We start from the raw sequence: 17,391 nt of genomic DNA, 5'->3' as shown, positions 1-17,391 counted from the left end.
GTAGTAGTCAATTTATCAAGTAAACTTGCAAAGAGTAAAAGCATTGAAAAGGGCTGAGAAAGACCTCTCTGTAGAAGCATCTCTGTGGAGAGAGACACCTCGTTAAATGATATCTACAACAGAAGTTTGGCACTAGGGAAAACTACAGCTGGGAGGAGAGCGAGCTTATCCCACCCTGGGAAAAGCCATCTACCTATAATAGATTTGTTGATCCTAGTCATCATTATTGTGTGCAGCATGATGTAAAACATAATGACAACAACATTAGTTGATTACTTATTATCATATAGACTTACTGAGTAGAAGTCCTTATAGGATATAACTGTGTTAAAATCAACAGCTTGAGTTATTTCCAGAAATAGGTGAGGAAACAGTGCTTCTGAATAGCTCATGAAGAGCAACTACATCATCAAAGTAATCTTTTGCGTCCTTGTCTGACAGTTACCAATTATACTACCAGAATTAATCTAATTATTTAATTAGTGCAGTAAAAAGACCGGAATTTAAGCCATCCCATTTATCTCAATGTTGGAAAGAACTGTCATTTCAACACAACTGTTTAAGGGATTATCTAATTTTGAGGTGCATAAGCACTGTTTCAAGCAAACAGGTTACTATCATTAGTGACTTGAAACCTGTCATTTGAATTCAGTTAACTGAGGGAGCTCAGTCCCACTGGCAAAATAAAATGCATTGACCTACACCACCTTAAACCACCAGGTTTTACTTGGTATTTGTTTGAAATCCATGTATGGTCACTGCTGCAGTTTGTCTAACAAGTGGTAACTTGTTTAACTGTAACTCTACTGTGATAGCATCATGGGGTTTTGAAATGTGGTTACTTGATTCATTTCTTAGTGTCTGCCTGTGGAAAATATCAGGGCACGTAGTCCATGTAAGCTGCAACAACACAGCTGGTCTGGTAATCCCCTTGTCCAGTGTAAGTAAGGGCTAGTTGACAAAAGCCACTCAATTTCCTAAGTGTTTGTAAAATAAAATCACTTCCATCTTTCATGATCTGGTCCAAGTCTTTCATAGTAAAGGCTACCTTTTCAGTGAATCATTCACCCCAACTATCAGAACATGTTATGTAAATGTATTCAAATTAATATGACATAACAGAATAGCAATAATACGATTCAAGAGCTGGTTTTAAAACAGAACAAAATGCTTCCAACCAATTTTCCCCTTCCTAATTAACAATTTCACCATGTATCTTTCTCCACTGCATTTAAAAGCATTCTCATAACCAGTCCTTCAGTATTTCCTAATTATTTTCCTCCCTTAATGGTGAAGCACCTTCTGGTTCCCCAGTGAACACTGATTAGTTTAGTTTGAATTTCAAGTCCAAGCTTCTCTCTCTCTCAAAAACCCTGAAGCCCTAGAACATATTAGATAGCTCTAATGCTTCTTTATCCCTCCTGGAAATACCTTATCACTCAAGGTGCTTTCCTGAAATTTTAGGTATAACTCTGTTCACCCGTCTTCAATAAAGTCAAACACCATAAGGAAAAGAGAAGTGTTACAGAGATGATGAAAGCAACAGGAAGCCTATTTCACTTGAGGAGACTAATAAAGATTTGCTTAGTTAATCTAGCGAAAAGAAAACCAAAAGAGGAGTAATAGTTCTCTGCAAATACATAAGTCAGGTAAGGTCTTGGGAAGGTAAAGAGTCATTTCAGCTGTGGGGCAATGTTAGTATAATAACAAATTTGTATGCTTGTTCACCAATAAAATGGCAATTTATGTACAATTTACAACCATTGTAATGTGGTTCTGTAAGCAGTCTTGAACGGAAGAAAATGACTCCAATTAAAAACTCATATTCATTTTAAAATAGAGCCTGAGGTCATCAATTTACAAAAAGGGTAGCCGGGAGTAGACTTCAGGACCTTCCGGTTCTGTGTTTCAGTAGCCATTCAAATCCCTGACCAACTAGAAAAGCTGATGCATCTTAAAAATAATATTACATGACAGACCACAAACGTATGTAATTTATGCCCAGCATGTTCTGATGGACAAGACAGAAAGCTGAGCTCTGCCAACTAAACTAAACAAGAGCTGATATGACAGCTTACATACTGGAGTGTCTTATTGTTATGATACACTTTAAAAACAAAATCTCTTTCTTAAGTGAGAAACTACACAAGGCACTACAACAATCCTGACTAGCTGATAAGAACTTTGAGCCATCGCTTGTCAGAATAACTGCCGGATTAGAATTTGAAGCTTATTTTATGGTCTTGAACTCTGAATCAATATTTTAACTATCACAAATATGTTCAGAAGATACAAAAGCTTTCACAACTTTCATATGCACGTGAGCTTATAAAATACATGTTATTATTTTGCTGATGCTTGACACGCAGACGGCATTTTACTGCCGTCCTGTATATTGGATATGTTGGTTTTGTAGGGACAAAATGCTATCTTCAGGGAAAAAAGAAGTTCTGTTTGGGGATATGTTACATAAACAACATTTTAGATACACATATAACTGTCACACTTGCTCACATCTTTGAAAGCCAGGACTTCAATTTTTTTTATAGAAGTAATTAAGTTTCTTAATATTTTTCTTTCAAATGATATTCTTTAAACACTCAGGTACTACAACCTCAGAAATAGTTTCTTCATAAGGCAAGGTTTGTCAGAAAAGCGATCTGGAAAAGAGTCTAGTTACCAGATCACATCTACAATAGATCAAATATGATTTTACTGGAAAAGCAACAGAAACCAATTCACTGTAAATCCTCACATAATTTGCTCGTACAGAAAGCATGCGTGTAAGCATACAAATCTTCCATACAAAGACTTAAAATATACTTTAATAAATTTTTAGTCCACCTCTGCATTATCTTGGTACCACTGTTACCTGCAAAAACTGAGTCGTAAGAGGAATAAGGCTTAGAACCTCGAGTACTTGCAAGTATCTACGTCTCAGTGAAGTCACCCCTAAACCTTTAGATCCTACCTTGAGAATTAGAATTTCTTTGCATATTCTGAGTGTGCTGTGCTTCAGCTTCAAGACTCTCCAAGTCTGCACTATTTGCTTTTGAAATATTTGGATTAATACTTGACTAAATAATACATTAATTAAATTAGTAGCTCCGTATTTTTTAATTATTTCTACCTGTTTGGCAATGTGCAGTATCTCCTCAGGAAGTGGAACTGTTCCCCAAACACCAATAGCCATACACTATTAAAAATACATTTTGGTGCCTACTGTCCTCTTATTCTTTAGAAATAGGAAAGACAAATCGTCTGCCTGAGACAGCCTTCTTATCCCAACTTCCCGAATGATAATGGCATCACAGCCTGGCTAGAGCCATCCTCTCTGCAAGGAGAAGGTTAATACTCAGTCCTTCGTCCCAGACTCATCCAGTTCCATAAACAATCACGGTTATTCAGTTTTCAACACCAGATACTTTCTTTAACGCATGGGCAGCACTAGGAAAACGATGGTCCGACAACCTAACGATTATTTTATGAGCCACTGCCAGAAGAGATTCAAAGTAGCTGCAGAACCAAACGTATGCTGTTAGGAAGTTACAAACAGGACATCTGAACATCTGGACTAAATTTAATTAAACTCAGCTACTTCCAAAGAAGTTCAGTAACCTGCTTCACCCTCCTCAAACATTTTCATGAACACTCCTACAAAAACATTCGCTTTCTAGATACCAAAGCCAACAACACGTGTATCAAATTACAAAACAAACAAAAACCACAGACCAACACCTTTTGTGAGCCTCCACAAAAAGTAATCCTACAAAATACATAGAAGCTAGGCCTTCATATACTAACACATTTTCTGGGAAAAGACGACTCATAGTATCTTATTCCTGACCTGTGAAAACTTTCATCCACAAGAACACTCCTCCAGGGAGACAGACAGACATTTCTGCAGGTGAAGTTAAACTGCCACCCTGTACCAGAATGAATCAATGCCATTAATAAACAACAAAAACACAGAGTTAAGAGGGGAGAGAATATTTTTTCCACAGACTGCTGTTTCCATCTTTTACTTATCAACCCTGATCCTCAAGGGAGACTAACAAGTCTAAGAAAAAAATCCTAATTTTATTGAATGCTAGAAAGCACATATTTAATAAAGACATTGATTTATGGCACATTATAATTTCTCCCACTCTTCAGTTCCTGCTAAGCCCACGTTGTTTCACTGGCAATAGTAATTACTATCTCTTTCTGTCCCACAGGAATGTTACTTCTCCTTTCCTTAACATCACTTTCTGCTCTATAGAAGTTGGCTACCTTTTCCTTTCAAATTGTCTCATTAACAAAATTAAGTTAAACCCAGAGCCATTTCCCCAACCTGTGCTTAACTTTAATTTGCTATTATTCTTCAAGATGTGAAAAGAGGAATGTATACCTGACAGCTTGTCCATCTTTTGAAGTACAGCACTTTAACTAAGCAAATATGTTACAAAATTTGCCTTTTGACCATCCTGATTATAACACTTCCGTTAATTCTGCTTTTTCTTACCCCCAACTACGGCTACGTTTGAACTGTTAGTCTTAGTCAGCAGCTCTTGTACTTGTTGTGTTGTCACATGCAATTCAGATAGCCTGACAGGGGAATAAAAGGAAACCTCATCCTTTCCTACGGATTGTAGTTAGGATAACAAGTAGCCCTTGAACAGATCTCACCACATCAAGTGTCTGATGAATTTGTGCACTCTAGTATCTCTCATTTTTTCATGTACTTCTGTATATCTCAAGGGATATAATTCATCTTGCCTCTTAAATCATTTTAGCAGACGGAAGACAACTGCTAAAAGACGAACTACAAACTAATATCACAGATTAATTTTGTACATATTTCTATACTAGAGAAAGACTATTTAAAATTAAGAGTCTTATTTAGTCTCCTACAACTATATTCTGATACAACATATGCTAAAGAATATTCTATAGTGTGAGCAGTAGAAAAAAACCAGCCTGATGTGAAGGGGTAAACTCAGGAGAATGATACGGAAGACTACATTAGTGGTAAGTGTCTGCCTCTAGAATCTTGCAAGTCCGGCATTTAAAGATACATCTACCTGGCAAAATAAACTCGCAAATGAAGTTTAATGTAGCTATCACAGAAGAATGCTAGCATGTAAAGCTAGCAGCATGGGCTCTAGATGTGGTAACAACTAGTTGCAAGGTATCTAGTTTCTAGAAATGGCGTTTTAGCTAGGAGCATATGCTACAGCCTATGCTATTGCATCTCCACAGTCACCTGTGCTAGCATGTGCTGGAAGTTCAATAGATGACTACTTGAATTGTGATGATAACACTGAGATATATTTATCTAAGATATGTTTATCAAAGAATGGCAGTACCCATATCTCCCTCAGAGAAACGACAGGCAAGTTTCAACCTACTCTCATTAATGTACTTTTGAATGGTGGCAGCTCAAATTCTTTGATTTGTTAATCAGACCACAGCATTTTGGATCAGAAACTAAAAAAACAAGAAGAGGAAGCTGGGAGCAGGAATTGAGATCATCAAGACCAAGAAAATATGGTAAACGTATCCTGGCAATCATCAACCCTTGCAAGTTGCAAAATATACCAGATTCACAGAAAAGCTAAGGTCATCCATCTAGGGTATTACAGTGAGCTATGAGAAGCAATACATGAAGAAATACTACATGACTGGAGAGAATAACAATAGGGAGAGATCTGAGCAGAAAGAAGAGGGACTAGTGATCTATTCAAATGCTACCTAAGTCCAGCTGTTCACTTTTTTTTTTCCCCTAAGGTAGAAGGTGGCTTCATGAATATTCAAGGCACAAGAGAGTGACAGAAATGCAGAGCTGGGAGTGTATGCAACCACAGCATATCTTGAACTGCTGTGAAGCTGTACTTGGAGATGCTTCATAGAAGAAACAGAGTGTAGGAAAAAGGACTGAAAAATTCAGAAGCAGAGTGGGAGAACTGCTTGGGGCAGAAAGACAAACAGGAAGAAAAAAGGTAGAAAAACAGAGCACAGAGAATAAAAGGGGACTAAAAAGCAGATAAAAATAAAGGACTGAATACAGAAAGTAAGTTAGAAGACATATAAAGAAGAGGACGTCATGAGTTTGCTCTTCATGTATGCTTTTCCTTAACGATCAGAGATAGGTTACTGGGCTAATAGACCTTCAACGGGATGCTGTGCTTGTATGGACAAGTATGGAGAAAGGAGTTAAAACAATTTGACAGTTGGTATAGAAAAAGTGGGAATAATGAGAAAGCAGGGTAAAGTAAGTATTTTAGAAGAATGGAGACAGACTCAGAGGGGCCACAAATTGCTATTTTTGTGATAGGCTATGTTGCAATGCATGCGATGTTGCAATTTTTGGGATGCAAGTATTGTAGCTTGCTTACTTTTAACAGTGAACCTCGTGCAAAATATACTAAAGGATCTGATGCTAAGATTTAACTTGAAAGTCAGTGTGGCCTACTGATGCAGTTAAACACATCTGATATTGCTCAGTTATGAAGTCCAACGGTAATGTGTACGGCAGCATTTCTTCACTACTCTCTCACATGAAGCCATAGTTCAATGCAGTGGCTTCTAATAAAGGGTCAGGACTCTCCGATGAAAGCCAGTGCTTCTAAAGACATGGATAACAAGTTCTGCTGGACCTGTGTTAACTCCACAGAGGATACTGTGAATTCTCTCTCAGGTCAGGCTTAACTACAGAAAGGTTGAGAACAACCGATCCAGTCATTCCTTTTTATCATCTAAACAAAAGTCAATTGTGTGCCCGCATACGTAGGCTATCAAAATGGCTCCTCGTTATGCAATTATATCAATTTCTTTTCCTCCATTAATGGGTTATCCAATTTGTACAAAACATATAACATGTAACATTATTCTTCCTGCATGTTATATGCTTTGTTTTGCTGGATCCTAAGTCTAAAACCAATTTAGACTGTAAGTAACAGAAACAAATAATAAAAGAAAAAGCTTTGCTTAGCTGCTGAAAGGCACCAGCAGTAACACTGGAGAACTGAGAGGTATAGCAATTTGAGCAAAATTGACTTTATTTACTTTATTTTTCAGTTACAAAAAATGTTTGCAGTGCTTGTGTGGCCATTATTGTAAGTTTTTTCTGCATGTAGCTCAGATGTAACACTTTCCCTAGTGGATAGTGTGCACTATGTTGGTCCTTGACAGCATGCAGACTGTCTTGGCTGATCCCTTTCTCGAAACTGTATCTGACACTGCTTACAGAATGCTTTGGAGTAGCCACGTGAGTACATTTACTCATTTCTGTCTTTTCTACTTCTATCATTTAATACACTAAGACATGGATGTTTTTGTCACTGTACAGACAGAACAAACAAGACAATCCCTGCTCCAACAACTTACAATGTAACCATAAGAAAAAAGAGAACAGATGGATAGAGTGGGGAGTACAAGGAAGCACAGAAAATTATTTTGGTTAAGGTAGTAGGAGGACATGTGTCAAACTAGCTAAGATGGCATTTATTGTGGGAGAGTTTAAAAAAAAAATTCAAAGGAAGTATCTTTGTGGATGTTTACAGGGAACATGTGGGACAACATGATAGGAAGCATGATGATGGCTGACAATCTATCAGGCAGTGGAAACTCTTGTTACCAAACGAGCAAACACAAGAATAGTAAAAATGTTCAGTCCTGATACACAAGCAGGAGAAAGTGGAGAGATCCATGCAGGGAGTGGTATCATCAAAGTGACAACCAGGAAAACAATGTACTTGAGGCAAAGCTGTAATTGTCAAACTCAGAGAAAAGGATGCTGTAGTTAAGATCTGAGAAACTAAGAACCCGAACAAGAGTTCTGGCTCCGCAGAGGACTAGGAAAGGTTATAGCTCTAAAATTAGGCAGAAAGCAAGTGAAGCAATAGATCCTGATCAGAGGAACTATAACGGTTTCAAAACAATTTTTAGCCATCTTTGTCTTAACACCATATATCCACAAGTTGACTTGAGAGATACACAACTGAGGTAAATCCTTTGTCACTAGCAAACTTTGTTCACTTGCTACTTGCTCCCGATCATTTAATGAATACTGGGAATACTGGAAAAGTGTCCTTTTGAGCTCCCACGACGGAACACTAAAATAATTCCTAAGCTTCAGTTCTCTTTTAACCAGTGATTAGCTCTAATAGTACCTGAATTAAGAATGCAATGAGAGATTCAAAAGAGAAGTACAAGAATGATGAGAGTTGGGTATAAAAGAGGCCAGGGATGGCATAAGGTTACCTTGACATTTGAATTCTTTGTTCTAGAGAGCGTTTCAGGTCATGCAGCAGATTAAGGACTGGACTAGATTGTCTTTAAATTCCCTTCAGCACCTAGATTTTGTTACACTTGCTGTATCTTCAGTGTGTTTAAAAGTAACAAAATAAACGGCACTGCAATCATTTTGAAGCAATTAAGATTTTTTCTTAATTATGTTAAAGAATGAGAAGAACAATGGGAATCAAAGTAATATTACATTCCTATACCTTTCTATTAGTTACTATATCTAAAATGCTTGCAGTAATTGCTTAATTAAGAACAGAATGTGTTGAGCTGAAATTAATACACTGAACTGAAGAAAACAGAGAAACTTTTTCTTTTGGTTTATATTTAAAGAACTAAAATGAGGACAGAAGCTTACCATACAGTTTAATATTCTCTGAGAACATTAACAGTGAAGAAACTGAGTCCTGAAAAGAACCATATCAAGAATCATATCCTTGCTTATTAGGTCATGAACCTAAGTGAGAAAAGATTGTGCATTTATTTCAAAATTAGTCCTGAACTTCAAGAGAAGCCAAAGTTTTATATTAAATTTTAGTTAGAAAAGGTCCTAATTCATAGAACAAGTCTGCTTTGTCCACTTAACAGATGGTTCTTATAAGCCTGTTAATGACAATATAAATTTACTGCTTATTGGCAGCTTATTTATTCTTATTTTAGCAGCTTCTTCACTCTTTTAGCCACAGGAAAAAAAATCACAAATAATAGCATAATTTTTCTTTTTCCTTATCAAGAATCCAGTAAGGAAAATATGTAATCTTCTTCTCCAGATTAAACAGACTAGCACCTACCACGATCATGAGATCAATTAGTAAGAAAATCTTTGAAAATCAATGCTATGAAAAGGTAATTTAATTTAGCTCATTCATCTTAAAATGTACCTTGACCCTGCGGAGTTGAGGCTGCCCTAAGCAGCAGGATCTATTATATAATCCATACTTTCACTAATGTCACTATGCTCCAGGTTTCTTACCTAAGTAAGACCAACATCTCTCTTCATTATTTAGCATGGGTATCACTAGTTGTTAAACAAAGGAGTCTTTGACCCAATTGCATTTCATGTAAAATAAGGCTGTAAGACTCCAGAAGACCAGATACATAAAAGTTAATTGGAATCTGTATGAGCTAGTAGAAAGCAATCTTTTCTAAAGGGCAACAATTCTAAAAATGAGGTACAACAGATGATTAGTTTTTGCCTTGCCTCTAACCAAGGGAGCTAAATTGCTTGAGATATTGCTGTAGCTATAAAAACCGTGCCACAATGTCACCAAGAGAACGGGAGAAGATTCACCTAAGTCTACAACAAGAGTATCTCCCTATGGTAGCACAATACATTTTGAGTTTTGTACTTCAGATAAATCTTTATATCTAGCAACAAGATATGTGAAATAATATTTCACTCATGATTATTTATGATTATTTATGTTTAACAGCTTAAAATAAATAGGACAAGTTATTTTTTTCAAATTACATGAAATAGGATGGCACAAGCTTGTGGGACTGTACTTTCATGGAATGCGTGCTCAGTGTTTCAGAGTCATTAGGGCGCTTAAGGCAAAAATATTTATTCTACTGAAGTCCTAAGAGATCAGTTACTATCATTTTTGGAAATGCTGAAAGCTTAGATGAGTAACATCACTCTGACACCTTTGGAATTCCCCTATCACATTAAGGAATTCTGGTTCTAACATGCACAACAGAACTTCCAAAGATATTACTTCTTGTACCATGGGTTCTTCGGATGACAAATAATAATTCTTTCCAGAGCAGCACATAAAATGAACAAAATGTAAAAGGCAAGTAATCTGCAGAGAAGCAAACAATACTGATCGAAAATACATATTAAGTAGTTCTAGTCTTCCGACAAACTACAGAAAATCCACAAACACATTAAAAAGTTATTCCTTACATTTTGCAGATTTAGGAGTCTAAACAAGGAGATAGAAATGACCCATTCAAAAGGCTTTGAAAGCCAATCGGCTAACGTACAGGAATCCAATTTATAGGAGAGCAGTGAAGGGGATCAAAGAATGGAAGAAAACCAGGGGAGATGTCGGGAGCTGCAGGAGGCTGCATATCAGATGTATAAAAGTATATTTGTGTATAAAAGGCTTTTGTCACCTGAAAGAATTCATGCAGACACTGTGACTGACAAGATGCTGACTCTCTGTTAGATCTCTGGTTTCTGATGCAAAATGAGATGCAACATTGCTCTGAGTAAATGCATAATGTTGTTTAAAAAATACTTGAGAAAGACCAAAAGAAAACCAGCAGGATTAAACAGCAGGGTCAGGGATGCTATTCAAAATAAGAAGGCAACCTTCAAAACTCAAAGTCGTGGCCAAATGAGAAAAGTAATTACAATATATAAGGTGAGAAAGGGCAATTTGTGAAAGGATTAAGAACTAACAATAACATCTGTTTCAAATATATCAGAAATAGGAAAACCGCCAGAGAATCTCACTGTATAAAAGGAGCCTGAGAGAGAACTGAACCATTAAAAAGCTAAAAACCTCTAAATAAACAAAACCATCCAAAAAAAAACCAAACAAACTTTTTGCATCTATGTAGTTTGAAAAGATTGCCACACAAGATACCTTCTTCAGAGGGAATTCAGCATAGATCTTTCTCAAACATAAACATCAGCAAAAGCAGATATAGTCTGATTAGATAAAAGGAGAAATAACAGATCAGCAGAACCAAATGATAGTCACCCAGAGAAACTCAGGGATGAAATAGCTAAACGACTATCATTTAAGGTAAGGTACCTTTCCAAGGCTCTTAAGCTACAATGAAATAAGAGGAAAAGTTCTTACATGGGAAAAGAGCAGATATGAGTAAATGGTTAAAAGTTTTCACTGTGAAGGAAGATTATTCTCTATCTTTTCTGTAATCATATGTTTACATTAGTATATCTAAATATACTGACAAGCTACTGTCCATATATAAAATGTTAACGATTTCCAAAGTCCAGGTATGTTTCTATGGCTCTCCGATTTCTATGATTTGAAATGTCCTTTCTCTGTTATCGCACGTGCCTAAATTTGAATAATCTTTTTTTTTTTTTTGCTACAGTTGAATATATATATTCAATTTATAGTTTGAGGGAAAATAGAAGGATGTAGTAAGTTCTTTGTAATATTTTATTTAAAAGAAAGCTTGTACTTACCTGCTTTCTGACATTGCACTATCTTCTCATATAAGCTATCTGCATTTTCAACTAGAGTCCTAATGGTCTGAATCATCTGTAGAGAAAATTAGTTAAAACATACAGAAGTATTAGTAAAATGCAAATAAGGATGATAATTTTTAATCTTTAAAAGATTATTAAATTTGAACCAAATTGATAATCTAATATTTATTGTTAACATAGTGAATACATTTGTTTTCCTTGTCATGACCACGCAGATTAGTGCTCTGAATGTGGAACGATGACATAATAAATATAATTCTTTTGGGCTGGGATCTGTAAACACACAAGTAAGATGTCTACTCCATTCCTGTCCATCCATTGCCTATTAAAGCACGTTGAAATTATACAACTATATACCAACTAATTCACTTGTGGGCAAGAAAACCTGTATGCTGGTTTCCTCTTCCTCACACACATTTGGGATGATTATCAGTCACCATCCAGTACTTTTTTTTTCCTAGGTATCATTCCTCTGCTTCTCCAGATTTTTTCCTCTACATTTTCCCTTTCTGTGGCTTGTGTGCGTATAGATAGATAACACTCTATGGGGAAAAACACAGCTCAAGGCTGGAGCTGGAGGATAAGGATCTTTTACCTGATCTTTCTAAACACAACGCTTTTCATTGAAGCTCAACTGAAAGCACAGCAATAAAGACAGGACTGTGCAGATTCTTCAGCCTAGGATACATATTCCAGAAGTAAAAGAAATGAGAAGTAATGACTCTGCTTCGCATCTTACCCACTGGCATCTCTGGTCTCCACTCAAGCAGATAGATTTCTCTTCACTAAAACAATGGGTAAGTTTGACATGCTGCTTGGGTGGGTGTTTAATGTGGAACTTTCTTTTCCTTAAAAGACCACAACTGCTGTTATGAACAGAAAAGTTTCATATTACAGAAATAAATAAATAAATAAATAAATAATCTCCGGAAGACTTTTCTTCAGAGAAATGTTACTTTAAGACACGTGACTGGGAGCCTCTTCCACCTGAGTGACATTGAGGCTTGCTTTCTGAGCACTGCTCTAAGTGAGGCATAGGTCAGTCTGGAGAAGCAGATGACTGTGCCCCAAATTCTGGATCATGGCAATTATGCACGCAAGTGAGGTGGAAGAACATCTGCATAGATGTAAACTATGGTAGACTTCTATTATTTTCTGTTACACACACACAAAAAAACTAGTTTAAGTAAGTTATAAGTAATATTTAAGAATAATTCCAGTTCTGTTTCTATGACTACAGGCTAACATGACAGAATAAAGAAAAAGATGCAATAACCCAAATTTTGCATTTACGCAAGATTTAAACAACATGTGATCAGCAAATTTAGAGTATGCAGAGGTCATCGTACTAATTTTTTATTTTATACAAGTAATCTTCACATCCAGATTTACCTCTATGTAATTTCCAAGTATCTGTTTTTCCTGATTTGTATCGCAAGTCAGTAAAAAAAAAATGTATATCACAACAATAAATGAGGAAAAATTAATAACTTGATCAGGTTGCTAAACTGCGAGTGAAATACTTTAGTCTACCCACTTTTTACTGGATTGTTCTTTGAATATAAATATCAATGTACACTCAAGGCAAAAATGGCATATAAATAGAATTATGATGATTACTCATTGGGTGTAATAAATTAAAGACATAGCCATTTTAAAGAGAAGTACGCTTTAAATAAGACAATACTATATTTCACTCAGACAAGCTACTAGGAGGAGCCCTGCGAACTCTCTCTCCATGATCTGTCAAGGAGAAAGCTGCGTTTTGTCACATTTCATTGCAAATTAGGCCTTTAAAACAGTATTCAGATAATAATAACCTTGAATCCACTATAGACGTGCTTGAAAGACAAGGAAGTTGACTGTTTCAACACGTATGTGCTAAAACACATTTTATCCTGTAAGGCACTTTAAACAAAGAGAACCAAAACACAGTTGACTTAAATTGCAAATACACTTGCAATAACTGTACATGTTATTTTGCTAACTGGCTGAAAGGATACCGTAAAGCATCCTACAGTGAGCTTTTGCTGCTTCGAAAATCAACTTGAAAATTGAAATGCTGGGAGTGTATGGCTCTTGTTTTGCCAGGATGCTAATATAGAATAATAAATAACTACAGTGGGACTCTCCTGTTATTAAAAATCCTTTCACTTGAGAATTCCTTTTGACTGAGTCAAAATAGGCTTAGTGTTAACTATGTTAACTATTACGAATAACAGACAGAGACAAATTGTGCTGCCCACTCAAGGTATTTGTTCTGGAGGCATCGTAAGAAATATTGTGGCTGCACTATGTTAGTCCAGTCTTTGTTACTGACCACATGTGTACAATAATACAATTTCTAAGTCATCTCAATTAGGTTCCCTTCCAGACGCAGAACATCTCTGTTTGCTCTGTTTCTTTCACATGACACAGTTTATATGCAGATCAGATAAACGCGCTAATTGAAAAATTGTAGAGAATCAGTCTCAGCAGATTAGAAAATTTATTCTTTGTACTCTGGAACACTGGAGTGAGTTTTAGAAATACGAAAATTCAGTCAAAGATAAATAGAAACACTTACATCATTGTGTTTCTTTGTTTACTTTCTGTACTGAGAAAGCAAGACAGTTGTACTAATGCTGCAGATGCAAGGAAATGAAACAAATCACTGTGTTAGTGCTCCTTCATCATGGCAAGGTTAACACTGAAAGAAGTGTTTATAATAACATGCAGATTTAATATTTCGCCATTTTTATATGGAAAGCTGGTTTGGCCTAAATACTCTCAGATCAAAAGCTATGTATACTTCAGCAGATTCTGAAGAAAGACAATGTGTTTTATGTGACAGATCACAGAAATCATTCTACATGACTTTTGATATTTACCTAGGCCAGTAACATCTATTCTTTTTTGAATTTTAGTCTCCTCTAAAATATGCATAAAGTTGTGTTTAAGATTAACAGTACCACTAAGTAAAATTGACTGAGCTAACAATAACGTAGGGGTTGATTCCCACAACTGTTCAATCAACATTATGCCATACCCCTATCTTGCTGATGTCAAAAGGAATTGGTGTGGTTTTTGTGAACTCAGCTCATTAAGGAGAAAAATGAGCAGTTTGCTGTGTGCATGAGCATTGCGCCACCTTTTAGTTGTGCTTGGTTCATAAAGTAATAGAATTAGTTCATTAAATTTTTACCATTACACTGCTCTTCATCAGTCACCTTTCAGCTATTTTCTGAATGACTTTTCTTATAAAGTGCCCCAATATGTAACTTCTTCCTAAAGCACAAGCCAAAATTAGGACATCGTGTAAACATTCATATAGATGTTAACGGAGACTCAAACACTTCTGGTAGACACAGCCTATGGAACAACTGAGTATAAATGATCATTTTTAAACAGAAAACTAGCATGATCCAAATGATACTTGTGCATATGTGTGTGCTGGCTGATACAGAAGGAAGGTAGAAAATGAAGAGTAAGCAGGAGCTTCTGTGCGAAATACTATATGTCTGGTGTTTGTGGCGTGAGAAATGAAATTCTGAGGCAAATTGGTTGTGGAGGCTGAGGAGAAAGATAGACTGGATTCTAGGGTTCTGTGACAAAAAAAAAATAACAGGAAATGGTAACTTGAATGAAGAACAGCGATTTGCCTTTTCAGGAAATGGTCTCAATTTGTGACTACAAGGAGTATATAACAAACAAGCTAACCAATAAGCAAGTATTTCCCAACCATACCCAAGTTCGAGAATATTATCAGTGACAAAACTGGAAAAATAAAGGCAAGTAAACTTAATAGGAAACAACCAGCCACAAGTGCTCACACTTAAAAAGGTATCGCCAAATTATCCATGCCTCGTGTAAGAAAAATAGATTTTATATAAAGTTTAACAGCTTATACCTTCTAGTAAGTCTTTAAAAATATTAACTCCCATCTCTAAACTATATTGCCTTTTTCTGAAACTGCAAATTTACAAAATCTAACAAATATTTTTTAAAGATTGAATGTGTACTACTAACTGGATTTGCTTCAACCTTCCCTTCAAACTGCCCAAAATATTAATATGAACAGAGAGCAGTTCTGTTATTCACTATATAAGTGTAAGAAAACACTGGACTACCTTCCTATTATTTTCTTCTGGACAATGGAAAATGGGAAATACAGAATGGTATGCTTTTGAGCCTCAAGGTCATCAAATTTTTGTAGAGGCCTGGCGGACAATTCGACCTATTCTTCAAACTCTATTGGCTAAAACATTGAATCATTTTATCTAGTTGTCAGAAAAAATAAGGAAAGGAAAAAATATGTAAAGCAAAGGGCTCAGCACAACAGATTTCTTTGTAATCTGACTTCAATTTCTCTTTTCTGACTCTCTCTACTTAAAACTTTTCTTTTTCAAACCCTAGAGAAATTTCAGAAAGTAACACAGGAAAGCCAAATCTAGTCTAACTATATAACTAATTCATGTTACGTAAAGTATGTATTGCTTGGTAATAGATATGTTAAGTCTTATTTAACAATAATTTTACCAAACTCAGAGACATATATTTGGGATGCATTCACGAGTTCTGAGGGAGCTGGTCGATGTTATTGCAAGGTCACTCTCAACTATCTTTGAAAGGTCATTGCAATCGGGGAGGTTTCTGAGTACTGGAAGAAAGCAAATGTCACTCCTATCTTCAGTAAGGGCAAGGAGGAAGATCAGGGGAATTACAGGCTGGTCAGCCTCACCTGAAATCCTGGGAAGGTGATGGAACAAATCTTCCTGGACATCATTTCCAAGCATATGAAGGAGAAGCAGGTGTTTCGGAGTACTCAGTATGGATTTATGAAGTGGAGATTTGTGCTTAAACAACCTGATAACTTTCTACGATTAAATGACTGGCTTGGCGGAGGAGGGGAGAGCAGCAGATGTTGCTTATCTCAACTCTAGTAAGGCTTTCAACACTGTCTCTCCTAACATCCTCACAGACAAATTGATGAAATACGGACTAGTTAAATGTACAGTAAGGTGGACTGAAAACCGGCTGAACTGCCAGGCTCAAAGGGTTGTGGTCCATGATGCAAAGTTCAGCTGGAGGCCAGTCACTATTGGAGTACCCCAGGGGCCAATGCCGGGGCCAATACTGTTTAACATCTTCATTAATGACCTAGATGATGAGGCAGAGTGTACCCTCAGCAAGTTTGCTGATGATACAAAACTGGCTATTACACCAGATGGCTGGGCTGCCATTCAGAGGGACTCAAGAGGCTGAAGAAATGGGCAGACAGGAAGCTCACCAAGTTAAACAAGGGTTTAACCCCTCCTGCAGAGGGATAACCCAATGCACCAGGACAGGCTGGGGGCCAACTGGCTGGAAAGCAGTTTTGCAGAAAAGGACCTGGGGACCCTGGGTCCTGGTGGACAAGAAGCTTAACATGAGCCAACAGTGTGCCCTTCCAGCAGAGGAGGCCATCCTGGGCTGCATTAGGCAGAACATTGCAAGCAGGTTGAGAGAGGTGATTCTTCCTCTCTATTCAGCACTGTCTGGCCCACATCTGGAGTGCTGGGTCCAGTGCTGGGCTCCCCCGTACAAGAAAGACATGGACATACTGGAACAAGTTCAGCAAAGGGCCACTAAGATGATTAAGGGACTGGAGCATCTGACATTCCAGGAGAGGCTGAGAGAGCTGGGACTGCTTAAATGGAGAAGAGGACACTCAGAGGGGATCTTATCAATGTGTATAAATATCTGATGGGAGGGTGCAGAGAAAATCGAGCCAGACTCTTCTCAGTGATATCCAGCGAAAGGACAAGAGGCAACAGGCACATATTGAAATAAGAGCAATTCCGTTTCAACATGAGAAAAAACTTTTTTACTGTAATGGTGATTGAATATTGGAACAGATTACTCAGAGAGGCTGTGAGTTCTCCATCCCTGGA

The 17,391-nt window shown here is 36.9% G+C and overlaps 1 protein-coding gene across 8 annotated transcripts in view; it reads right to left on the bottom strand.

The window, feature by feature from the left end:
• The window catches only part of PLCL2 (phospholipase C like 2), a 128,348-nt gene that overhangs the window by 13,200 nt on the left and 97,757 nt on the right, over positions 1-17,391 (bottom strand). For all 8 annotated transcript variants that reach the window (XR_011139672.1, XR_011139670.1, XM_068935331.1 and 5 more), the window contains one exon: positions 11,456-11,531. Coding sequence is in view for 6 of the 8 variants with exons in the window: in XM_068935331.1 (XP_068791432.1) it covers positions 11,456-11,531 (76 nt within the window). In the remaining 2 variants the exon portion in view is untranslated. The remainder of the gene's footprint in view (positions 1-11,455; positions 11,532-17,391) is intronic.

This window comes from Struthio camelus, chromosome 2 (genome assembly GCF_040807025.1).
Source record: "Struthio camelus isolate bStrCam1 chromosome 2, bStrCam1.hap1, whole genome shotgun sequence".
Lineage (NCBI taxonomy): Eukaryota > Metazoa > Chordata > Aves > Struthioniformes > Struthionidae > Struthio > Struthio camelus.
This window is presented reverse-complemented; position numbering and strand designations above follow the sequence as displayed.